Genomic DNA, 26,845 nt, shown 5'->3' on the forward strand with positions numbered 1-26,845 from the left:
GAACTTGATTGAGTTTTTTGAAAAAAAAATGAAGCTGATTGAGGGCAGAACAGTCTATATGGACTTCAATAAGGCTTTTGACAAGGTTCCTCATGGTAGTGTAATGTTAAAAGATTAAATTGTATTATCTCTATGGACAGTATAGTTTAACCCTTTAACATTACATTACTGTCTCTCTACAAAGAATTGAAGTGGGTGGGTGCAGCATTCTGTCTGTCAGATAGCATGTAGGAATGTGGATGACTACCTTGTAATCCACACTTCATTTGGGCAGCCATTTACTATTATTTTACTGCTATTATCAAATTAAACTCTCATTCAGAAATGCTTTCATAGTCATTCTCTAGACAATCAAATTTGTTTGTGTAATCATCCCCAATGCTGAAGCGTATCACACTTACATCGTCCTGGGGAATCACTGAATCAGGAAATTGTTTGCATAATGATTCCCCACGACCAGGACATTTACATTTACACTATCTCAGGTACAAGGGTAGGATGAGGTCATCCTTGGAGATAATGTGTGGTTTGGGGTGGGGGGGTAAAGGCTGGAGTACCTGTGAGCATCACCAACTGACCTGTATAAGGAGATGTACCTCTTTTGTTTGGGGCCTTTTTTGACTTGACTTAGCATGCCTGCAAAGAGTGTCAATGGGGGTCACCTAGCTTGTCTAGACTTTAATTGTTTGCCAAAGCTGGTGTGTGCAAATTGCATCTCCTGGTGTGAAACTTCGGGAACCAAACCTAACAGTAGACTAGTTGGCAAGGTTAGATCTCATGAAATGCAGGGATAACTCGCCATTTGGATACAGAACTGGCTCAAAGGTAGAAACAGAGGGTGGTGGTGGAGGGTTGCTTTATCGACTTAAGGCCTGTAACCATGAGGATCACTGATAGGTCCACTGCTTTTTGGCATTTTTATAAATGATTTGGATGTGAACATAGGAAGTATAGTTAGTAAGTTTGCAGATGACACCAAAATTGGGGGTGTAGTGGACAACGAAGGGAGTTACCTCAGAGTACAATGGAATCTTAATAAAGTGTGCCAATGGGCTGAAGAGTGGCCAATGGAGTTTAATTTAAAGGTGAAGTGCTGCATTTTGGAAAGGCAAATCAGAGCATGACTTATACTCTTAATGTTAAGGTCCTGGGGAGTGTTGCTGAACAAAGACTTTGGAGTACAGGTTCATAGTTCCTTGAAAGTGGAGTTGCAGGTCGATTGGATAGTGAAGGTGTTTGGTATGCTTTTCTTTATGGGACAGAGCATAGGAGTTGGGGAGGTCATGTTGCGGCTGTACAGGACATTAGTTAGGCCACTTTTGAAATATTGTGTGCAATTCTAATCTCTCTCCAATTGGAAGGATGTGGTGAAACTTGAAAGGGTTCAGAAAGTGCTTACAAGAATGTTGCCAGTGTTGGAGGATTTGAGATACAGGGAGAGGCTGAATAGGCTGGGGCTGTTTTCCCTGGAGCGTCAGCGGTTGCGGGACGGCTTTGTAGAGGCTTACAAATCTCATGAGGGGCATGGATAGGATAAATAGGTCTTTTCCCTGAGGTGTGGGAATCCAGAACTGAAAGGATGGGAATCTAGGGTGAGAGGGGAAAAATTTGGAAGGGGCAACATTTTCACCAGGCGGTGGGGTTATGTGTGGAATGAGATGCCAGAGGAAGTGGTGGAGGCTGGTACAATTGCAACATTTGAAAGGCATTTGGATGGGCATATGAATAGGAAGGGTTCAGAGGGATATGGGCCAAGTGCTGGCGAATGTGACTAAATTTGATCAGGATATCTGAGCTGCATGGACGAGTTGGATCAAAGGGTCTCTTTCTGTGCTGTGCATCTCTATGACTCTGTGTACTAGATTTGACCATTTTGCTGTAATTCCTTCACTCAACCACATGCATGGCACATGTTTCAATCACTAACTCTAATCCATTTTACACCAACAAATACTTGATCTTAAGTATTTTTCAAAACCACGGGTTTTATTGTTATATCTATTTGAGTTAATTTGAACTTCATGGGCAAAATTCAAAGACAACACTTTGCAACCAAATTGCCCCTACATAGCATACATTATTGCAATTTTACACATTCTAAATGTGGTTTTTTTTACATCTGCAGAATCCTGATACTTGGCTAGGTGGGGATGATGAGCCGTTAACAGGCTTTACTTGGCGAGGTGGCTGTGAGCGCGAAACTACTGGAATACAAATTTGGAGTGAAGTTTTCGTCATCAATAAATCTGATGGAAGCCAGGTATGCTCAACCATGAACTTGAACTTGTACAATCAAAGAAACTTCACATTTTTCATATGTCTTGGCTTTTTCTATCAATAGGGACATTGTCTGCAAATGCTCTATATTTCCCTGATGTGTGTCTTTTTGATACATTTGATCCAAGAATTTCAGTTTCCAGCCTTTTATGGTTCTGGCTAAGGTTGAGTTAATGACAAGTCATTTTTGGAAGAGCAGGAATCTGAAGAAATAGTTTGAATTGATGGAGGAGAAATGAAAATAATAAGAGCAATCCTTGTTCTCATGGCCCTATCCCTTGCCGCCAGTAATCTGTTTTAAGAATACACTTACAATAAAAACTAGAGAGTTTGTTATAATAATGTTGAAACAATTCTTCTTCATTACTATTCAAGTTTTGTCTTGAGTAATTTGAAGTCAAAAAAGCCTCCCTTTAGCTCTTGGATGATTTTCTTCTCCTCTTGGGTCTTTTCCCCAGTTCTACTAAGGTTACTTCAAATCACACTCTAATGTAACTTGATCAAATAAGCCAATGGTATGGAATTATCATGGGAAAATATATTTCACCAAAGATGCTAATTCTGGAAACAAATAATAAAGGTTTTTTTCATTCACTCTAGTCTGCAGTTCTGCCTGTAAAGGATGGCAATTATGTCATTTAGTGTTAACAAATGAGAGAGGTATCATATTTAGAAGAATGTGTATTTTCCCTTGATCAAAATGTTTTTAAAAAAATCTATAAAGTCTACATATGCTGAAACTGCGTATAATAGCTTGAAGCATCTTTTGAAGAGCTTTAAGCAGTGTTATATTGTAACAATATATGGTGAGAATTGCCTGAAATGAAATGAGACAAATATTGCATAGAGCTGCTGATATTTATCAAATTAGAAAAATTGTTCCTTGAGCTTCTATGTCCTTGGGATGAAGGAGTCCAGAACCAAAGGGCATAGGTTTAGGATGAGAGGGGAAAGATTTAAAAGAGACCTAAGGAGCAATGTTTTCATTCAAAGGGTGGTGTGTGTAGGGAATGAGCTGCAAGAGGAAGTTGTAGAGGCTGGTACAATTACAACATTGAAAAGGCATCTGGATGAGTATATAAACAGGACGGGTTTAGAGGGATATGGGCCAAGTGCTGGCAAATGGGACTAGATTAGGTTAGGATATCTGGTTGGCATGGACGAGTTGATCGAAGGGTCTGTTTCTGTGCTGCACATCTCTTATTCTATGACTCTAGGGTTAAAAACAAATCAGATGGGTTTTTACTTTACAGTTATAAAGTAGTGATTCTGGTGTGAAAAATACACCCATCCGAATAGACAGAAGCCCAGTGGTCGTAATGGCCTTTGTGGCAACTGATGCTCACTGGGTTTTGATATGAAGAAGAGGCGCTTCATCTGCGAGCTACTAATACCCTATGATCTATATTCTGATGTAAGTGCCTTCAGGAGAAATGGATTAAAATGCATTTTTAAAAAAACTTTTATAAAATAATCTTCTAATGTCTGACAGGTTGACCAAAACGATCCAAATGGGCATCTCTGGAGGGACCATTTGGTGCACAGTGCCTTGCATATCTTGGCAGTTGGTTGCTTGGATATTTTAAAATATATTGTAATGTTTAAGTAAAATAAAACCAGGAACTGTGGGTGCTGGAGGTCAGAAACAAACAAAAACAGAAATTGCTGGAGAAACTCAGCTAGTCTGTAGCGTCTCTGGAGAAAAGTAGAAACAGTGATCCTTCTTCAGAGAAAACATTTTGAGTACAGATAATTAAATCAGGTACAAGACATTGGGATAGAGGGAGGACAGTGGCAATTGGTAGTGATACATTGTTCACCCACCCTTCTTTTAAATTGTGTTGGCCTTATATTCACATTTCAGAGAAGGGTCTAGGGAATGGAATGTTGCTTTTCCAACGATTGTGTTGATTTCCTATTTGACATATTCAAAACCACTTTTCATTTAAACTATTCTATCCACTAAAAAAAATTTTGAGAAAAGTCGGTGCATTCAAATAACTAGTATCAACTGTAAATGAAAATCAAAAGCCTTGGCATCCTCAAATATGACGCTCAGAAATGGTCATATTATTCTAAATATCCAACTGGAAGCGTTTATTTTATACTCTTTTGTACATTCTGCCTCCTTTTGTAAAAACTTGGATCCAGAATTTTTTTTAAAACTTCTGGCATTTTTGCCACCTTCAAATATTTATATATGCACACCCAGGTCTCTGTTCCAGACCCCTCTTTAAAATTGTCATTTTAATTTATATTGCCTTATCTCTGTCATACCAAAATGAATAACTTCATACATCTCTGCTTTAAATTTTATCTGCCCAGTTCACTGTCTGAAGTTTGACCATTCTTACTGTTTGCTGCATTTAAGCTTTGTCTTTTATGCCATTATCCAAATTTAACAAACTTTTGAGCTGGCGTGTGAACAATTGGAGATTCTTGCTGCACACGTAGAGGTTATCAAGAGCACGAGTCTTGACATTTCCATTAGGCATTACAGGTAAATTGTCCTAGCTTCATTGTTTTTCTAAGCATGTCCATTTGTAAGTGAAGGCTGCTTCCAATTAAATCTGTTGGACTATAACCTGGTGTTGTGTGATTTTTAACTAAGTGAAGGGGCGTATTTTTGTAATAGTTTTTGCTGAATGATAATCATCCCTCAAGAAGGGGAATTATACATTTTGAAAGCACTGTGGAATGTGCCACACCATGGTAGGGTAGTTTGGGGGTGTACCAAATTATAGTAGCAGTGCAATAGAGAAGTTATTGTCCTATGATTTGATCATTAGGGGTTTGGCCGTAACCCTGATGTTGTGACAGAATCCAAAAGGGATAAGTGATATAAGAGCAGTTAGGGGGGAACCTGGAAAAAGAAGATTCAGTTGTCATGGTCCACTTAGAGATATAGGGAAGAAAAAAAAGGCCCTACTAAGTAAATGTTTGAAGTACATTAAAAAGAAACAAATTATTGGTCTTCCTAGGCTTATAGTGTGAGCTGTATGCTAATTGCATGGGGATGAGGTAAGTAGATTAGGAAAGTGAAAGATTGGTGAGGAAAATTGTTCCATTTAATGAGCGATGCCACCAGTACTGGACATGAAAGAACTTTATTGTTGGGACAATTTCCACCTGACTGTTCCTGGGACCGAATGGAAAGGATAAGTAAGACTTGGATAGTTAGTCTGAAATGTATTTCATATTTATCTACTCCATTTGATTGCTTACTATGGGTTATCACGGTGGCACAGTGGTTAGCACTGCTGCCTCACAGCGCCAGAGACCCGGGTTCAATTCCTGCCTCAGGCGACTGACTGTGTGGAGTTTGCACGTTCTCCCCGTGTCTGCGTGGGTTTCCTCCGGGTGCTCCGGTTTCCTCCCACAGTCCAAAGATGTGCAGGTCAGGTGAATTGACTATGCTAAATTGCCCGTAGTGTTAGGTAAGGGGTAGATGTAGGGGTATGGGTGGGTTGCACTTCGGCGGGGCGGTGTGGACTTGTTGGGCCGAAGGGCCTATTTCCACATTATAAGTAATCTAATCTAATCTAATCATGTCCAGTTTACTTTTTATTTTAAATGCCATGTGTGCATTGCTTTATAATTCAATTAATCTTATACCAATTGTTCCTTCTACTTTATTTTTGGTGATTTTTTTTTTATTCTTCATTCTAAAACTGAATTTTCATCTTTTAACATTTGTTATCCTTGTTTCCCCTCTCGGTCTGATCTTTACTCTCTACTCCTACTTGGCACTTCAAGTATTTTGTCAAATCTGAGAAATGTGACAAGAGGAATGTCCTAGCAGTATTTTCGTTGGTCTGTTGATCTGGGGACCTGAGTTTGAATTTTGCTACAGCAGATGATGGAATTTGAATTCAGTAGAAATCTGAAATTAAGAATCTGATTATGACCATGAATCAACCATTAATTTTGGAATAACCCATCTAATTTGTAAATGTTATTTAGGGTAAGAAACTGCCTTCTTTACATAAACTGGTATATGTGACTCTAGGCTTAAGGAAATGTGATTGACTCTTAACTGCCCTCTGGGTGATTAGAGATGGGCCTAGCTGGTGATACCCTCATTCTATGAACAAATTTTTTAAAAATCCAATGTGAGGAATCAGATGAAGTAGTTGAACATGAAATACATTGCTGCATCTCTCCACCACCACCCCACCTTTTGTGGAATGTGGGTGTCGCTGAATGGCTAGCATTTATTGCCCGTCCTTAGTTGCCCTTGAAAAGGTGATGGTGAGCTGCCGTCTTTAACTGCTATGGTCCACATGCTGAAAGTTGTGCTTAGGGAATGCCCTTAGGGAAGGAAGTCCAGGAGTTTGACCAAGCGACATTGAAGGACAGTGATATATTTCTAACTCAGGATGCTGAGCAGCTGGGGAACTTGCAGGTGGTGGTGTTCCCTTGCCCTTCTATATGGAATCTGTTGTTGGTTCGGAAGGTGCTCTCTGACGATCTTTGGTTAATTTCTGCAGTGTATCATGTAGATAGTACGTACTGCTGCTACTGAGAATCAGTGGTGGATGCTTGTGGATGTGGTGCCAGTCAAATGAGCTGCTTTTTGCTGGATGGTGTCAACCTTCTTAAGTCCTGATGGAGCTGCACCTATCCTGGCTAGTGGGGAGTATTCCATCACACTCCTAATGGTGGACAGGCTTTGGGGAGTTAAGGGGCGAAGTACTTGCTGCAGTATTCCTAGTCTTTAACTTGGTCTTGTAGCCACAGCGTTTGTGTGGTGAGTCCAGTTGAATTTCTGGTCTTTGGTAACTCTGGCGATGTTGATGAGGGAGTTAGTGATGGTAACACCATTGAATGTCAAAGGGCATTCTCTTACTGGAGATAGTCATTGCCTCGCATTTGTCTGGTACAGATGAAACTTGCCACTTATCAACCCAAGCCTGGATGTTGTCTGGATTTTGTTGTATTTGAACTTAGACTGTTTTAGTATCCTGAGTTGTCATGAATGGTGCTGAACATGGTGCAATCATTGGCGAACATCCCCACTTCTGATCCTTGATGGGAAGGCCATTGATAGAGCAGCTGAAGATGGTTGGATGTAGAACACTACCCTGAGAATCTCCTGTAATAATGTCCTGGAATTGAGGTGACTGATGTCCAACAACTGAAACCATCTTCCTAAGTACTGTGTAAGACTCCAACTTGAGGAGAGTGCCTGATACGCATTGATTCGTTTTGTTGGCCTCCTTAATGTTATATTCTGAGGTTGAGGGCTGTCACTCTCTCCTCACCATTTGAAACTCTTTTGCTTGAACCAAGGCTGTAATGAGGTCAGGAGCTGAGTGGCCCTGATGGAACCCAAAGTGGGCATCACTGAGCAGGTGCTGCTTGATTGCACTGTTGATGGAAACCTTCCATCGCTTTCCTGATGATCTAGAGTAGACTGGTGGTAATTGGCCAGGTTTGATTTCTCCTGCTTTGTGTACACAATATACCTGAGCAATTTTCACATTGTCAGGCAGATGTGCAGCATTGTGGCTCAGTGGTTAGTACTACCTAATAGTGCCAGGGATCCAGGTTAAATTCCAGTTTGGGGTGACTGTCTGTGTAGAGTTTGCACATTCTCTGTCTGTGTGAGTTTCCTCAGGTGCTTCGGTTTCCTCCCAGAAGATATGCAGGTTAGGTAAATTGGCCCATCGTGTTCAGGGATGTGTAGGGTTAGGTGCATTAGTCAGGGGTAAATGTAGGGTAATTGGGTAGGGGAATGGAACTGGGTGGGTTTCTCTTTGGGGGGGGATCGGTGTGGATTTGTTGGGCCAAATGGCCTGTTTCCACACTGTAGTATTCTGAGATGCCAGTGTTGACTAGGGCAATGGCATGTTCTGGAACCCAGTCTTCAGTGTTGCAGGAATGTTGTGAGGGCCTGTAGTCTTTGCACTACCTATTGCCTCCAACCATTTCTTGATATCATGTGGAATAAATTAAATTGGCTGAAGACAGGTATTTGTGATGCTGGGGACCACTGGAAGAGCCTGAGATTGATCATCCACTTGGCATTTCTGGCTGAAGATTGCTATAAGTACTTCAGCCATATGTTTTGCTCTGATATGTTAGGCTCTGCTATCGTTGAGGATGAGGATATTTGTGGAGCCATCTCCTTAAGTGAGTTTTTTAATTGTCTACTGGCATTCATTTCTGGATGAGGCAGGACTGCAGAGCTTAGATCTAATTCGTTGGTTTTGGAATCGCTTGGGTCTGTCTATCGCTTGTTACTGTGCCTTTTGGAATGTAAGTTGTCCTGTTTGGTAGCTTCACTAGGTTGACACCTCATTTTTATGTATGCCTGGTGCTGCTGCTGGCATGCCCTCCTGTACTGTCCGCTGACTGAGATTGGGAATGGTTGGGTGAGATATATGCCAGGAGGTTGGATGTTGTGCTGAAGTACAGTTGTGCTGCTGTTGTTGGCTGAAAGTGCCTCATGGATACCCAGTCTTGAGTGCAGGATCTCTTTGAATCCTGTCCCATCTGGTATGGTGATAGTGCCACGCAACATGGAGGGTATTCTCAATGTGAATGTGGGACTCTATCTCCACAAGGACTGTTTGTGGTTGCCTCTCTTGCTGCTACTGTCATAGAAATATGCATCTGCAGTTGGCACATTGGTAAGGATGAGGTCAAGTATGTTCCCTTTTGTTGGTTTCCTCCCCACCCACTGCAGACCCAGTCCAGCAGCTCTGTTCTCCTCCATCCAGAGCTTGCACCCTTGCATCCTTAATGCTTCCTCCCTGTGTTGTTCAACATGGAGGAGTACTGATTAATCAGCTGAAGGAGGAAAGTATGTGGTAATCAGCAGGAGAGTTCTTTGCTCATGTTTAACCTGAAGCCATGAGACTTGATGGGGCCTGGAATTAATGTTGAGGATTCCCAAAGCAACACTCAACTGTGTACAATGCTGTGCAGCCACCTCTGCTGGATCTGTTCTGCCAGTGTGAAAGGAGATATCTAGGGCTGGTGCTGGTGATGTCTGGGACACCATGATTCTGTGAGTATGACTTTCACATTGTTGCTTGACTCATCTGTAAGACAGCTGTCGCAATTTTGGCACCAGCCCTAGAAGTTAGGAAGACTTTGCAATGATGACCGATCCGTTTTTGCTGTTGACTTTTCCGGTGCCTTGAACGATACCAGGTAGTCTGACCAGTTTCATTTTCTTTGTTGCAACATTGTAGCAAAAAGGACCTTGGCTATTCACTTTATCTATGCTCCTCATGATTTTATAAATCTCTATAAGGTCACCCTTCAGCCCCCCTCGCTCCCAGTGAAGAAAAGTGCCAGCCTATTCAGGTTCTCCCTATAACTCAAACCCTTCAATTTAGCTTCCAGAATTGTATGCAATATTCTAACAGTGACCTGACTAATGTCCTATACAACTGCGACATGACATCCCAACTCCTACATTCAGTGTACTCAACGAAGGCAAGGTGCCAAACACACTCTTCACCACCCTGTGTACTTGTGACTCCACTTTCAAGAAACCATTGGCCCATCTGATTAAGGTTCTGTTTTAATGAGAGAATCATCTTGACAGTCCGTTTTACCACCTATTTTGGTGTCATATGGAAACTTACTAACTCTACCTCCTATATTCACGTCTAAATCATGTATATAAATGAGAAAAGACAGTGGACCCAGCACCAAATTTTGTGGCACATCACTAGTCACTGGCATAGTGTCTCCATCACCACCTGCTGTTTCTGAACTTCAAGCTAATTTTGTATCCAATTGGATAGCTTCCCCTGGATCCCTTGTGATCTAACCTTACTAAATAATCTACCACTGTGGAACCTGTCAGACACTTTTCTGAAGTCTATCCTGACAATGTTTACTGCTCTGCCGTCATCAATCATCTTTAGCACCTCTTTTTTTTTTAAAATCGGGGGTGGTGGGGGGAAGAGGCTGGTAAGAGGCAGAGGGTGTTGGGGAGGGAAGAGCCAAAGAATTTCGCCAAAGACATTGCTTAGGCCGTTTTTGGAATGTTGTGTTCAATTCTGGTCTCCCTCCTTTTGGAACGATGTTGTGAAACTTCAAAGAGTTCAGAAAAAATTTGAGCTATAGGGAGAGGCTGTTTTTTCCTGAAGGCTAAGGGGTGACCTTAAAAGGTTTATAATATCATGAAGGGCATGGATAGGGTAAATAGACAAGGTCTTTTTCATGGGGTGGGGGAGTCCAGAACTAGAGAGCATGGCTTTACAATAAGTGGGGAAAGATTTAAAAGGGACCTAAGGGGCAACTTCTTCATGCAGAGGGTGGTGCATATGTGGAATGAGCTGCCAGAGGAAGTGGTGGAGGCTGGTACAATTACAACATTTAACATGCATCTGGATGGATGTATAAATATGAAGGGTTTAGAGGGGTATGGACCAAATGCTGGCAAATGGGACTAAATTAATTTAGGATATCTGGTTGGTGTGGAAGAATAGGACCAAAAGGTCTGTTTCTGTGCTGTACATCTCTGACTAGATTTGCAAGTATGACTCCTTTGTTCAAGAAATGGTGTGAGGACAGTCCCAGGTAACTGCATTTGAGACTCTAGGATAACCAGCAGACTAAGTTTGACCAAGTTATTTGAATGGTATGTGTTGATCAAGGAAATATAGGTTTTCAGAAAGTTTTAACAAAGTGTAGCAAGTGGTCTACAAAATGGAAACTCGTGGAATAGGAGGATAGTATTTAATTCAATTATAAAGCCTACCAACTCCTACAAGCTACCTTGACTACTCCACCCCACACCCTGCTTCCAACAAGGATTCCATTCTTTCAGTTTCTATGTCTCCATTGCATCTATTCATTATGATACCGTTTTCTGTCCATAGGAATAATCATTTTGCTCCCAAGATACTTAACATCTCAATAAACCATCTTACTCTCTTGCTAACATTTTTGTTCTCGGCTTGCTGCAATATACAATGAAACACAGTGCAAGCACAAGGAACAATGCCTTATTTTCTGCCTAGGTACTCTATATAGCCTTGATTTCATTACTAAATTCAATAATTTTGGAACCTGATCATATTTTGTCTGTTATTCATTCTTGCATTTTTCTTCCACCAAATGTCCTGTATTGTTTGTGTCTTCTTTACTTTGCTTTTAGTATAGAAGACCCATTCCCTTCCTTTCACACCTTCATTTCAACCCATTTTACATCTTTGTTTTCTTTTTCCACCATTAACAACCCTTTTGTCTTTTGCAGTGGGCCTCAATTTAATTAAAGTACATTCATAAAAATATTTTCCAATGCCTTTCAGCTCTGAAGAGGAGTTATACCAGACTTGATGCTAATCTGTTTCTGTCTCCATGGGTGCTACCAGACCTGCCTAGTTTCTCCATTCCGTTTGTTCAGGTTTCTAGTATCTGCATTAGTTTGCCTGTATATCAAACTACCAAATCTTGGTGTTTTGAACTATTAAAAATATTTTTAGAAACGCTATTTCAAACTTGGAATAATTTCCTTCTAGGTTGCAGTGCTTTTAATGGATACTCAGGGGGCCTTTGACAGTCAGTCAACCATAAGAGACTGTGCCACAGTTTTTGCTCTCAGCACCATGACAAGTTCGGTTCAGGTAAAGATTGCTTTTAAAACTGCTTACTTGGGGTGCAGCATGTTTGTCCTGTTGCTATTACGTAGTCTTTCATTTGGAGAGATTAAAAATATCCCAGTTTTAATAATTGGTATTCAATTGTGGATTTTTTCTGTATAGAATAGGATATGTTAATAATTTTTACTATCTGTTGAATTAAATTTATCACTTGTCAGTTTCTCAATAAGACAAGAAACCAAAAAGTGTCATCGGTATATTTAATAATGCAACTACCTGAAAAGGTATGTAAGGACATATAATAATCTTTTTAAAATGTACCTTTCTTTAAATGTGGTGGTAACAGCAAGGAATTGATACTGATAGGATCACTTTGAGAATATAGAAGGTATGGTTAGTTTGTGGATGATACCAAAATTGGTGGCAAAATAGACAGAAGAAGGTTTACAAAGATTACAAAAGGATCTTGATCAAATCTGTTAATGGGCTGAAAAATGGCAGATGGATTTCAATCTGGATAATTGCGAGGTATTGCATTTTGGTGGTACAAAAATGGGTAGGACTTTACAATTAATGGTAAGGCCTTGGGTAATGTTTGAGAACAGAGGGATCCAGGGAGTCCAGGTACAAAATTCTTTGAAGTTTGCATCATGTAGACAGGGGGTTAAAAAAGTGTTTGGCATGCTTGCCTTCACTGCTCAGCCCTTTCAGTTGGAAGTCATGATGAGTTTGTACAGGATTTTGGTGAGACCTATTCTGGAATAATGTGTTCAGTTATAGGAAGGATATTATTAAACTGGAGAGGGCTCAGAAGAGATCTACTGGGAAAGTTTTGAGTTATAAGAGGCTGGATAGGCTGGGACATTTTTCACTGGAATGTAGAGTTTGTGAGACAACCTTATAGAAGTTTATAAAATAATGAGGGGTATAAAAAGTTAATGGTAATTGTCTTTTCCCTTGGATGGTATTGTATGACTCAAGTAGCATGGATACTGGACCAAATATTGGGTGTTGCTGGCAAGGACAGCATTTGTTTATCCCTAATTGTGCTTGAGGTTGGTGTTGAGGTACCTTCTTGAACTCCTCCAATCTTTTGAGGTGTAAGTGTACCTGTGATCCTATTATGAAGTGAGATCCAGAATTTTGATCTTTTGACAATGAAGGAACATAATGTAGTTCTAAGTTAGGATGGTATGTAGACTGGAAGGAACTTACAGATGGTGTTCCTGGGTGTCTGCTGCTGCCCTCTTTCTAGATGGAGATGTTATGAATGTAGAACGTAGTGTCTGAGGAAGCTTGATTTGTCACAGTGCACTTTCTAATGCTATGCTCTCTAGCAATTATATTGTGGCTGAGAAGTAGAGAATGTAGGTGATGGGTGAACTGGATTTCTCTTGGAATGGAGCCACGCTCCTACAAGTAATTGGAGGATAATTATATCACATTTTTTTCCAACCAGTTTTTTTTCCCTTTGTTTATAGGTATACAATTTGTCTCAGAACATTCAAGAAGATGATCTGCAACACTTGCAGGTATCGTAGCCAATTTAAAAAAAATTAAAGCATGGGCTGAGGGTGTCGCAGCATTTATTGCACCATCCCTAACAATTAAAAGTCGACCACGTTGCTATGGGTCTAGAGTCACCTGAGGCCAGACCAGGTAGGAATAGCAGTTTCCTTCCCAAAAGGGCATTAGTGAACCAGGTGCTTTTTTTTCCTGACAATCAATATTGGATTCATCTGCCATGGTGAGATTCGAAATCTGGTCCCCAGAACACTACCTGGCTCTCTGGATGAACAGTCCAGCAATTAATACCACTAGGCCATCACCTGCCCCTAAATATGTTAGAAGGAAACTTTAATATTTTGATACATTGAAGGTCATGATTCCAGTTTCAGAAACTAAACTGCATTGAGATATATTCCAGCATACTAATATTTACTCGAGTTTGGCAAGTTATTTTGGCCTGGTTTTGACTCTTGCAAACTATCTCTACTTCACCTAACTTTAGCTAACCAAGAGCTGCAACCTCATTTCTAATGAGTTTCTATTCTCCTCCTTTCTCCTAATCAAAAAAAAAACCCTAACTTCCAGTTTTCAGTTAAATCAGTGTTGATTCATGTTTACCAGCATCTAACAGATCAGTCCTCCATGTTGGCATTAACTCAACATATTTATATTCAATAGATTTAGGAATACAGATGTTCAAAGTAAATGCCAGCAAGGTGAGTGTGTCTGCCTCATACAATGCCTCCATTCCAGGTGAGAAGGACTCAGCAAAACCTGTTGTTTACTGACTCAAACTTCTGGTATCTACAACTGTATTTGTAGATGTATTACATCTGTTTTCAGCCAGAACTTCAAAGCCTGAATCTATGCTAACTTTCTGATTACAATTTTTTTTTTTTGCTCTCTTGTAGCTTTTCACAGAGTATGGCCGACTAGCAATGAAGGAAGTGTATCAAAAGCCCTTCCAGGTTTGTGTATTTAATGACTTTTTTGGTATTGTGGTTACTTTATATGTAGGTTAGGTGTGAAGTTGTTTCATGATTGTATTCCTTCGGAGGTCTAGAACTTTTACATTGGTACTCAAAACCTTGTAATGAAAATAGCCTGTTTATTTCTTAAATAGCTGAGCAATTTTTAAGATAATTAAATTCAGCCTTGTTAATAAACTTATAGATCTCTCATATCATACAGGAATAGCAAATTCTTCAGTATGTGAATGTACCTACTAGAGGAGGTGCAAAACTTGACCTCTTGGGAAATAAGGCAGGGCAGGTGACTGATGTGTCAGTGGGGGAGCACGTTGGGGCCAGTAACTGTAATTCTATTAGATTTAAAATAGTGATGGAAAAGGATAGACCAGATCTATCCTTCGAAGTTCTAAATTGGAGAAAGGCCAATTTTGATGGCATTAGGCAAGAATTTTCGGAAGCTGATTAGGGGCAGATGTTCTCAGATAAAGGGACAGCTGGAAAATGGGAAGCTTCAGAAATTAGATAACGAGAATCCAGAGAAAGTATATTCCTGTCAGGGTGAAAGGAAAGGCTGGTAGGTATAGTGAATGCTGGATGACTAAAGAAATTGAGGGTTTGGTTAAGAAAAAGGAGGAAGCATATGTAAGGTATAGACAGAATAGATCGAGTGAATCCTTAGAATATAAAGGCATTAGGAGTATATGTAAGAGGGGAATCAGGCGGACACAAAGGGGATATGAGATAGCTTTGGCAAATAAAATTAAGGAGAATCCACAAAGAGTTTTTATAAATACATTAAGCACAAAAGGGTCACTAGGGAGAGAATAGGGCCCGTCAACGATCAGCAAGGCGGCCTTTGTGTGGAGCCACAGAAAATGGGGGAGATATTAAATCTAAATGAGTGTTTTGCATCAGTATTTACTGTGGAAAAGGATGTAGAAGGTATAGACTGTAGGGAAATAGATGGTGATACCTTGCAAAATGTCCATATTACAGAGGAGGAAGTACTGGATGTGTTGAAATGGGTAAAGGTGGATAAATCCCCAAGACCTGGTCAGGTATACCTGAGAACTCTGTGGGAAGCTAGAGAAGTGATTGCTGGGCCTCTTGCTAAGATATGTGTATCATCGATAGTCGCAGGTGATGTGCCGGAAGGCTGGAGATTGGCAAATGTGGTGCCACTGTTTAATAAGGATGGTAGGACAAGGCAGGGAACTATAGACCAGTGAGCTTGACGTCGGTGGTGGGCAAGTTGTTGGAGGGAAACCTGAGGGACAGGATGTGCATGTATTTGGAAAGGCAAGGACTGATCAGGGACAGTCAACATGGTTTTGTGCATGGGAAATCATTTCTCACAAACTTGATTGAATTTTTTGAAGAGGTAACAAAGAGGATTAATGAGGGCAGAGCGGTAGATGTGATCTATATGGGGTTCAGTAAGACATTCAACAAGGTTCCCCATGGGAGACTGATTAGCAAGGTTAGATCTCATGGAATACAGGGAGAACTAGCCATTTGGATACAGAAGTGGCTCAAAGGTAGAAGACAGAGGGTGGTGGTGGAGGGTTGTTCTTCAGACTGGAGACCTGTGACCAGTGGAGTGCCACAAGCATCGGTGCTGGGTCCTCTTTGTCATTCACATAAATGATTTGGATGTGAGCATAAGAGGTACAGTTAGTAAGTTTGCAGATGACACCAAAATTGGAGGTGTAGTGGGCAGCAAAGAGGGTTACCTCCGATTACAACAGGATCTGGACCAGATGGGCCAATGGGCTGAGAAGTGGCAGATGGAGTTTAATTCAGATAAATGCGCGGTGCTGCATTTTGGGAAAGCAAATCTTAGCAGGACTTATACTTAATGGTAAGGTCCTAGGGAGTGTTGCTGAACAAAGAGCTTGGAGTGCAGGTTCTATAGCTCCTTGAAAGTGGAGTCACAGGTTGATAGGATTGTGAAGGTGGTGTTTGGTATGCTTTCTTTTATTGGTCAAGAGTATTGAATACAGGAGTTGGGAGGTAATGTTGCGACTGTACAGGACATTGGATAGGCCACTGTTGGAATATTGCGTGCAATTCTGGTCTCCTTCCTATCAGAAAGATGTTGTGAAACTTGAAAGGGTTCAGAAAAGATTTAGATTAGATTAGGTTCCCTACAGTGTGGAAACAGGCCCTTCGGCCCAGCTGGTCCACTCTGACCCTCTGAAGAGTAACCCTCCCAGACCCATTTTCCCTCTGACTAATGTGCCTAACACTATGGGCAATTTAGCATGGCCAATTTACCTGACCTGTACATCTTTGGACTATGGGAGGAAACCGGATCACCTGGTGGAAACCCACGCAGACACTGAGAGAATGTGCAAACTCCACACACAGTCGCCGAGGCTGGAATTGAACCTGGGACCCTGGTGCTATGAGGCAGCAGTGCTAACCACTGAGCCACCATACCACCCAAATTACAAGGATGTCGCCAGGGTTGGAGGATCTGAGTTATAAGGAGAGGCTAACAGGCTGGGGCTGTTTTCCCTGGAGGGTCGAAGGCTGAGAGGTGACCTTAGAGGTTTACAAAGGTATGAGGGGCATGGATAGGGTAAATAGGCAAAGTCTTTTCCCTGGGGTCTGGGAGTCCAAAACTAGAGGGCATAGACTTAGGGTGAGAAGGGAAAGATATAAAAAAGACCTAAGGGGCAACTTTTTCACACACAGTGGTACGTGTGTGGAATGAACTGCCACAGTAGAATTGTAGCATTTGAAAGGCATTTGGATATATGAATAATAAGGGTTTGGAGGGATATGGGCCGGGGTGCTGGCAGGTTGGACTAGATTGGGTTGGGATATTTGGTCAGCATGGATGGGTTGGACCGAAGGGTGTGTTCCTATGCTGTACATCTCTATGACTATAAATGTTGGCGGAACAAATGCTTAAATTTTTTCACAAAACCAGTGAGCCCAATATTATTTTTGTTTGGCAATGCAGCTGAAATCTAATTTAGACTAGTATTAATAATGTAATTGGCTGATTGGTCCAACTTTCAGAGGTATCCGGATATTTATTACATAAAACCATGAGGTATAAGAGCAGTATTAGGCCAATCGGCCCATTGAGTCTGCTCCACAACTCGATCATGACTGGTATGTTTCTTAACCCCATTCACTTGCCTTCTCCCTGTAATGCTTGATTCCCTTACTAATCAAAAACCTACCATTCATGGAGGAGAATGTGTTTAACAATGATTTGTATTAAGAACAGAGATTTTAATATTTACAACTGTGAAATGTTGAGTTTTCTAGCATGCATTATTAACTTGTCTATTAGACGATCATGGGCTCTTATTTCACTGGGACTTGAGCGTTTGATTTTAGCTGATACTTCAATACAGTACTGATCGAGTGCTCTGATGTTGAATGAAGCATTTAAACCATGGTCCTACTTACCTGTTCAAATGATATTAAAGATTTTTTAGAACTATTCAAATCTGGCAAGACAGCTCTTTCATGGGTAGACATTGAGATATTCTGCTGATTGGAAAAGCTGTGTATGCAAGTGCAGACTCTTTTTTTTCAGTTGCAGAAAATTAAAGTAAGTGAAGCTAATAATGTTCTTTCTATATAGACTCTTATGTTTTTAATAAGAGATTGGAGTTATCCCTATGAACATCCATATGGATTGGAAGGAGGGAGGAGCTTCTTAGAAAAACGGTTAGAGGTAAGATTTTAAATGTTATCCTTTGTCTTACGTCAGCAGAAGAAACAGTCACCGGTTATTGTTGGTTTGATGTACCTGTTAGAAATGAAAAACGTGTTGCTCCATTTAAATTTTTAATTTTTGGAGATAAGACTGGTCAATGTTTTTAATATTTTCGGATCTTGTTGGAAGTGTTTGGGAGAAAAGTACTCCAAGAAAACAATAATTGCCTAAGTTGACAATGCCACCATGTTGTTCCTATTCTTAAACCAGTAAAAACTCTACTACAGTTCTCTAGCTTCACTTGACTATTGTTTTGATCCTTAGATAAAACAAAATCAGCATGAAGAGCTACAAAATGTGAGGAAACACATTCATTCCTGTTTTGCCAAAATCACTTGTTTCCTAATGCCTCATCCAGGTCTGAAAGTTGCCACAAATCCTAGTTTTGATGGAAGATTAAAAGGTATTTGAATGCTACCTGAAGTCGTGTGCATATACTTGCTGGATGATAAATTCTGTTTGTTGAGATGACCAGTTTGTTGTGGTAGATGTTTGACCTCTCTTGAATTCTGGTTTGCATATTCATTAAAAAAAGTACAAATCAGAAGTTTGTAATATTTTCTGACATTTTAAGATTCTGAAGTAGGATTTATTTTTACTGTCAAAACTTGCATACATTTATTTTTAACATTGAACCTCATTTTAGTTGCCTTGTAAATAAATTGATAGTGTGAATATATGACAGGATTCCCCTGAGTTACTGACCACTATGTTCTCATTCTTGTATTGTCCTTTAAATTTAATTTTGCCTTGTCTTACTGACAGATTTTTAGTTGTTCGTGGGCTGTGGGCATCACTGGCTAGGCCAGCATATTGTGCCCCCCTGATTTTCCCACTGAAGTGGAGTTGCTTGTTGAATAGTCAGGATGCTTGGTTGTACATACCTCCGTAATGTTGTTAGAAAGGGATTTCCATGACTTTGACTTCCCAACAGTGAAGGGACAGCAACATAATTCCAAGTCAGGATGGTGTCTGGCTTGGAGGGACCTTGTGGAAAGTTGTTTCCTTGAGCCTGATGCCCTTGTCTTTCGAGATGGTTAAGTTGTGATTTGGAAAGTTGTGTTGACGGAGCCTTGGTAAGTTATTGCAGTGTGTCTTGCAGATGGTATGCTGCCACTGTTGATGCAGGGAGTAAATGCTGAAAGTAGTGATCGTGCACTAGTCATGCAGGTTGTTTTATTCTGTGTAGTGTCCAGCATCTCAAATGTTGTTAGAACTGCACTCGCTGTGGTAAGTGGAGAGTATTCCATTATACTCATGCTTTATTCTTTGTAGATGGTAATACCCAACTTCTCACTTGATTTTATAGCCACACTATTCATGTGGCTGGTCCAGTCAGTTTCTGTTCAATGATAATTCCCCTGGGATATTTGTAGTACAGGATGCAGTGAAGACAGTACTGACTGTCAAGAGGCAATGGTTAGATTCTCTGTAGGGATGATCATTACCCAGTACTTGTGCAGCGCAGATGTTACTTGCCACTTAGCAGCCCAAGCCTGAATTTTGTCCAGGTTTTATGCATGCACATTGACTGTTTCAGTATTTCATTAATGCTTAATTTTGTAGAATCATTAGTGAACATTCCCAGTTCTGACTTCTTATGATAGAGGGAAAGTCATTAATAAGCATCTCAAGATGATGGAGTTTCAGATACTACCTTGAACCCTGCAATGATGTCCTTTCTCGCAGAGCACTTTGGGGAACATCTCTGGGACACCCGCACCAATTAACCCCACCGTCCCGTGGGCCAACATTTCAACTCCCCCTCTCACTCTGTCGAGGGCATGCAGGTCCTGGGCCGCCTCCGCTGCTCCCTCACCACCCGACGCCTGGAGGTAGAACGCCTCATCTTCCGACTCCGAACACTTCAACCCCAGAGCATCAATGTGGACTTCACCAGTTTCCTCATTTCCCCTCCCCCCACCTTACCCCAGTTCCAGCCTTCTAGCTCAGCACCATCCTCATGATCTGTCCTACCTGCCAATCTTCCTTCTCTCGCCTATCCGCTCCACCCGCCTCTGACCTGTCACCTTCATACACCTGTTGTACCCTCTTCCCAGCCCCACTCCCCTCCCCTCCCATTTATCTCTCCACCCCGGAGGCTCCCGGCCTTCATTCCTGCTGAAGGGCTTTTGCCCAAAATGTCTATTTTTCTGCTTCTCAGATGATGTGTGACCTGCTGTGCTTTTCCAGCACCACTCTAATCTAGACTCTGGTCTCCAGCATCTGCAGTCCTCACTTTTGTCTAGGATGATTAACTACCACCAGCTGCAACTATCTTTCTTTATGTTAAGTGTGATGCCACCCAGTGGAGAATTTTCTAGATGCTCATTGGCTGTATTTTGCTCAGGCTGTTTTGGTTCAGTTGTTGATCAAATGCTAACTTGATGTCATAAAATTATAGAACACATCAAAAACTGTCACTCTTTTGTCATCCCTAATGTTTAACTCCTCTGTTCATATTCTGACCAAGGCTGTGATCAGGTCAGGAACTGAGTGACCCTGATGGACTCCAAGTAGGAAGCAGATTATTCCTTTGCATTGTGCTGCTTGAAAGCACTGCCAGTGACCATTTCCATAGGTCTGTTAATGTAAAATGTCAGGTATTGAGTTTGAACTTCAAATAATCTTGATTCGAGGTTTAAAGAATCTGACAGTTCAAAATATTACGTCTAAAAGTGATCTGCAGTCCATTGTTGTGCAGAGCATGAGAATCTCAATTTCTAAGATTCTAAAGTATTCATCTCCCTTCCAGTATTACAGCTTATTTTTAACTTGGGAGTTCTAGTCTTGCATGTGTTGAGGTCTAACAAAGTTCTATCTACTTGGGTGATGATGGGAGACAAAATGATTGATATTTTTATTGCCATTATGGTCATGCTATCCACTGACAGCTTTTGCATTTCCCCAAAAAAAAGTTGATCGCTCATCCAGTCTTTCTGGCCTGAAGAAATGGCAGAAACTACATGAATTAGATTAAATTACTTGGTGTGGAAACAGGCCCTTCGGCCCAACGAGCCCACACCGACTCGCCGAAGAGCAACCCACCCAGACCCATTCCCCTACATCTAACACGGGCAATTTGGCATAGTCAATTCACCTAACCTGCACATTTCCGGAAACCGGAGCACCCGGAAGAAACCCATGCAGACACTGGGAGAATGTGCAATCTCCACACACAGTCTCACAAGGTGGGAATTGAACCCGGGTCTCTGGCGCTGTGAGGCAGCAGTGTTAACCGCTGTGCCACTGTGCCGCCCATAATTATTAAAGGATCAACTCCTTGCAGTTGCATAAAACACAGACATATAAGTTACAGGGCAAAATGCAACTATTTCTGCACTCTAGTGGAGAACTACGGTTTGGCAACTTGGTGAGGGAGGAATAGCATTGAACTTGACAGAAGAATTGAGAGGAAAATAACCGAGCTATGGAATATTGACTTTGGCATCAGAACAACGCAAATTCTTGGGCTAATCCTGGAGCCAAAAACTGGTGACAAAGTCCTTGAGAAGGAAACTGAGTCAGTGTCATTATCCGTGCTTTGATTGGTTCTGACGTTGCTTCCCATACTTGCCTTCACCCTTTAAATAGTCAGGCAGCTTTAAACCTCCACCCAATGCCAGTAAGAGCTTCTGGTCTTTGCAGGAGCGTAAGCCAAACCTACATTTCTGTTTGTTGAATACATTCTTTCTGCTTCTCTCCATCTGATTATAGTTAAATATAGGGTAGAAGCTCCCCAACCTCCCCAGAATTTCTAGCCTTGACTTGAGAGTAGCCGGAATTTTTTGTATTCCCAAATTTCTCTTCCATAGACGTACCTACTTAATTGCAAGTGAAAGATTGAGAAAATTCAATTCCTCACAGCAGTCCTTTTGTTGTTTTAGCAAGGAGCTCTTAACTGAATTGTCGTTACATATAGATTAAGATTTGAAAGGAAGAACATCAAAAATGGATTAGACAACTTCATTCAAATGTAGTTATTGTAAAAAGATCTGAAATGCACAAGGCAATTTGTTCATGATATGTAGTCAACCAGAATAGTTTTGGTACTAAACAAAATTTTTAGTTAACTACTGGCATCCTATACACAAATAGAAAATGCAGTAAGGCAGTACAGTATATGTAGAAGAACATAAATAGCCCTACAGGTCTATGATAACTTATCGGCCCTTTTCTGATTCTGTTTTTGGTTTCCAGTATTCACTGTATTCTGTTGATTTGATCATCACACTGTACATGGATATTAAAACATATGGATTTATGTTGCACCTTTTATATCATTTTAGGGTGATGGACCAACTTTTTAATAGTTATTTGCGTTGAATTTTGGGGTGTGACAGCCTAATTTGTCAAAATCTTGGATTCTATTTAAAAGTTTATTGCACCATGAAGTAAGCTACTCAGGTGAAAACTGCAAGATGATATGTTTACATTCGGAATAGTTTTTGTAATTTATGATTTGCAGACTTAGTATTTTATCCCTATAGATATTGATGATGACTTCAAGATAGGGCTCCATGATGTAGTGCCATTTCTACTGTCTCCTGAAAATTTAGTAGAAAAGGAAATTGGAGGGTCCAAACTTACTTGTCGAGACCTTCTGGAATATTTCAAGGTAGGAAAAGTAAATAGTCACTTTTTAAAAAAGCTTTTTGTTGCAGTTCTTTAATTCAGAAGGCTGTGTTAGCATATTAACGATCCAGGAACTTGTTTTTGTGTACTTCAGGCTTACATCAAAATTTACCAAGGAGAGGAACTACCTCATCCAAAATCTATGCTACAGGTACTTTCTTAAAAAATCTCTTTCTTAAAAATATATCTTCTTGGTACTGATATGATCAAGAAAAGTATTCACACAAATTCTCTTTGAATGTGGTTTAGAGAGGGAATCAAGAGTGACTTTGACAAAACTTCAACTCTCAAATATTGATCCTTTTGACATAAGTGTTCCAGATTCCTCCAAAACCCAGTTAATATTGCTGTTGATGCAAGATATTGAATAAGTCTGCTCAATGATTACTGGTGATCTTAATGGTTATGTCCATCCATCTATCTCAAAGATTGGTTTTTGGAAAGCAGGAAGAGTGAGGATTATTTGCTGTTTGTTTTGACACTGCTTAAACCAGCAACACAGAAAAGATTTATCCCATGCAGTAATCTGTGAAGCCAAGAACTATTTAAAGTAAAAATTAACCACTTTATTTCTTAAGGTATAACAGAGAATAACTAACTAACAACTATTCATAACTCCTTTCCCTAACCTATCTTTTACCTTCCCTTCTATAATACTAGTCTGATAAAACCCCCCGATTAAGATTTACCAAAATTTCCAAGTTTTAAAAACCAGCCTGCTGTTGAATCTTCTTTTGGATCTTCCTGTGTCGTCTTTTCTTCTTGGGGATTAAGCTTCACCGATCACAGATCGATATAGGTACCTTTTTAAGAGAGCTATTCTCTGGGCAGTCTGCAGATGTAGTTCTCTGGCTTGGCAGTTCTCCCAGCTGTTCAATTTTTGTGTCTTCTACCCCCAAAGCATTGGATTATGTCATTGGCTTTTCAGATTGTCAATATACTAAATTCAAACCTGATTGGAGTTTGGTATTTTTTTGGGGGGTATAATTTAAACTGATTGGCCTAATTCAAATCTGTTTTGACGTTTCCAGGCAACCAGCTACCCTAGCTACTGAACCACGTGTTACATTATATCTTGTTCAGAACACTTGGTGCTGTCAGGTAGTTCTGCTAGTTTTTAACTCTCTTAAAGGTACAGTACTCCCACATCTTCATAACAAGTTATCTTAAGTGTGTGAAAATTATCCTCTGGCAAAAGTTTGCTATGATAATGATTAATTAAAATAGTAATTCTTTTACAGGCAACAGCTGAAGCCAACAATCTAGCAGCTGTAGCAGGAGCAAAAGATGTCTACACCAAAGCCATGGAGATGGTATGCGACTATTTTTCTCTGAAAAATTGCCTTTTTTTTTGATATAGTGCAAATGCTTTGTTTTTGTATAGTGTTGATTCTGTATCTTGTACTGTGTCTATCTCAATTCCATGGCTACAATTCCTGATATGATACTAACCACATTTCAAGTTGGAGGGAGGAAGTTCTTTAATATTGTTGCCTGTATAATGCAAAGTTAAAAGTTTCACAACACCAGGTTATAGTCTCATCAGGTTTATTTGAAAGCACTAACTTTTGGAGTGCTGCTCCTTTATGTAACTAGTGGGGCAGGTACACATAACACAGAATTTATAAGTAATAGATCAAAGTGTCGTACAACTGATGCGTTGTATTAGACAAACTTAGATGGCTACGTCTTTAATCACCTAGAATGGGGATGCAAGTTTTGATTGATCAAGATGTAAATTCCAGAGTTTTCCATGTCACAGCCCTGAGCTAACTTGAGGTTTTATCAGTAGTTAAAACAAGGTGACATCTCAGCTCAGATAATGCCTTAAAGGTGTGAGGTTAGAGTCTGTCTGTATCCTAATCTGGAGTCAGACTGGTTTTATTATTCAAGAATAAAGTGAAGTGAGTTTCGTCCATTTTTATCTATCAATGATAATAGGCAATCTGTATAACGTCCCAATTTTTGATCTGTTGTTTAACTAATCAGTTTAATTTGACTTTGTTGTTTTTAACATACTAACAAATTAATTAACACTTATTTTTCTAACTTAATACACGACAAGTTCCTATATATAAAACTGCTGCATATATCCAGTTAATAAAACCATGAGGCATGGGAGAAGAACTAAGCCATTCAGCCCAAGTCTGCTCCAACATTCAATGAGATCATGGTTGATTTGATAATCCTGAGTGCCACCTTCTGCCTGATCCCTCATAACCTTGGATTTCTTTACTGATTAAAAACCTGGTTGTCTTAGCCTTGTATGTACTTAATGCCCTAGCCCCAGCCACAACAGACCTTTGTGTTAAAGAATTGCACAGATTCACACCCTCTGAAGAAATTGCTCCCTCCTGTCTTAAATGTGTAACCCCTTATCCTGAGATTGTGCCCTCTGGTTCTACACACTCCCACGGATGGGAAAACCTTTCTGCATCTACACTGTCAAATCCTCTTAGAATTTTATCTGTAATTCCATAAAGTAGCCTCTGATTCTTTTATATTCCAAGTACAGGTCTGACTTACCTTTATGAGGAGAAATAGAGAGTATGAGGAGATTCTCCTTCTATACTGGTATCAGCTAGTGAACCTTCTCAGAACTGCCTCCAATGCCAGTATATCTTGCCTTGGATAAGGAGCCCAAAACTGGTCAGTGTTCCAGCTATGGTCTGACTAGTGCCTCATATAGTTTTAATCCTTTTATACTGCATTTCATTTGAAACTAAAGGCAGCATTCTATTTGCCTTCCCTATTATCTGCTGAACTTGGATTCTAGATTTGAGATTCATGGATGAAGACTCCCAAATTATTCCCTTCTGTAGCTTTCTGCGGACTTTCTCCATTTAGAACATGTTCAGCACCTCTATTCTTCCTGCCAAAGTGCAAAACCTCCTGCTTCCCCATAATAAATTCTATTAACCATGTTTTTGCCCACACTTTTTAACCTTTCTGTATCCCTCTGCAGACTGTCAACTTCACCACTTGCCTTTGTGACTATTTTGTGGCACCCATAAACTTGTCTAGTACATTCTCTTTCCTTATCCAAGTTATTAATGTATATTGTAAGTAATTGTGGCCTCAGCACTGATCCCTGTGGCACACCACCGGTAACAGGTTGCAAATCTGAAAACGCCCCGTTATCCCAATTGAATCTTCCTATTTGGCAACACATTGTGTGATTAAAGGCAGTCAGCATGGCTTTGAGAGGGGCAGGTCAGCCTCACAAATCTTATTGAGTTCTTTTGAGGAGGTGACAACACAGGTTGGCGAAGGTCGAGTAGTGGATGTGGTGTATGTGGACTTCAAGTTATTTGATAAGGTGCCCCATGGTAGGCTCATTCATAAAGTCAGGAAGTATGGGGTACAGGAGATTTGGCTATCTGGATTCAGAATTGGTTGGATAGATAAAAAGTATTCGGCGTGGAGGTCAGTGTTGAGTGGGGTCCTGCAGGGCTCTGTTCTTGGGCCTCTGCTCTTTGTAGTTTTTATGAATGACTTGGATGAGGAGGTTGAGGGGTGGATTAGTAAATTTGCAGATGACACAAAGGTTGGAGGTACTGTCAATAGTATTGAGGGCTATTGTAGGCTGTAGCGCAACATAGACAAGAGGCAGAGCTAGGATGAGAAATGGCAAGTGGAGTTCAACCTGGTTAAATGCAAAATAATGCTTTTTGGAAGGTCGAACTCTAATATTGAATATAGGATTAAAGACTGGATTCTTGCAGTTTGGAGGAACAGTTTGGTATTCAACTACATCCCTCAAAGTTGGCACCCAAGTGGAATAGGGTTGTTAAGAAAGCATATGGTGTTTTGGCTTTCATCAACATGGGAATCAAGTTTGAGCCCTGAGGTTTTGTTGCAGCTCTACAAGTCCCTGATGAGGCCACACTTGGAATATTGTGTCCAATTCTGGTCGCCCTACTATAGGAAAGATACAAAATATTTAGGAAGGGTGCAAAGAAGGTTTACCAGGATGCTGTCTGGACTGGAGGGCTTGCCTTATGAAGAGAGATTTTGGCAAATTAGATTACATTACAGTGTGGAAACAGGCCCTTTGGCCCAACAAGTCCACACGAACCCGCCGAAGCTCAACCCACCATACCCCTACATTTACATTTGCCCTTGCCTAACACTACAGGCAA

The 26,845-nt window shown here is 40.5% G+C and overlaps 1 protein-coding gene across 5 annotated transcripts in view; it reads left to right on the forward strand.

Annotated features, from left to right (window-relative positions):
• Nucleotides 1-26,845, forward strand: part of atl2 (atlastin GTPase 2) — a 107,908-nt gene that overhangs the window by 62,529 nt on the left and 18,534 nt on the right. For all 5 annotated transcript variants that reach the window (XM_072581292.1, XM_072581289.1, XM_072581290.1 and 2 more), the window contains exons 3-11: nt 2,126-2,260; nt 11,766-11,870; nt 13,328-13,378; nt 14,267-14,323; nt 17,934-18,026; nt 18,333-18,471; nt 22,559-22,686; nt 22,798-22,854; nt 23,945-24,016. In XM_072581292.1, the coding sequence (XP_072437393.1) occupies nt 2,126-2,260; nt 11,766-11,870; nt 13,328-13,378; nt 14,267-14,323; nt 17,934-18,026; nt 18,333-18,471; nt 22,559-22,686; nt 22,798-22,854; nt 23,945-24,016 (837 nt within the window). The remainder of the gene's footprint in view (nt 1-2,125; nt 2,261-11,765; nt 11,871-13,327; nt 13,379-14,266; nt 14,324-17,933; nt 18,027-18,332; nt 18,472-22,558; nt 22,687-22,797; nt 22,855-23,944; nt 24,017-26,845) is intronic.

Source organism: Chiloscyllium punctatum, chromosome 11 (genome assembly GCF_047496795.1).
Source record: "Chiloscyllium punctatum isolate Juve2018m chromosome 11, sChiPun1.3, whole genome shotgun sequence".
Lineage (NCBI taxonomy): Eukaryota > Metazoa > Chordata > Chondrichthyes > Orectolobiformes > Hemiscylliidae > Chiloscyllium > Chiloscyllium punctatum.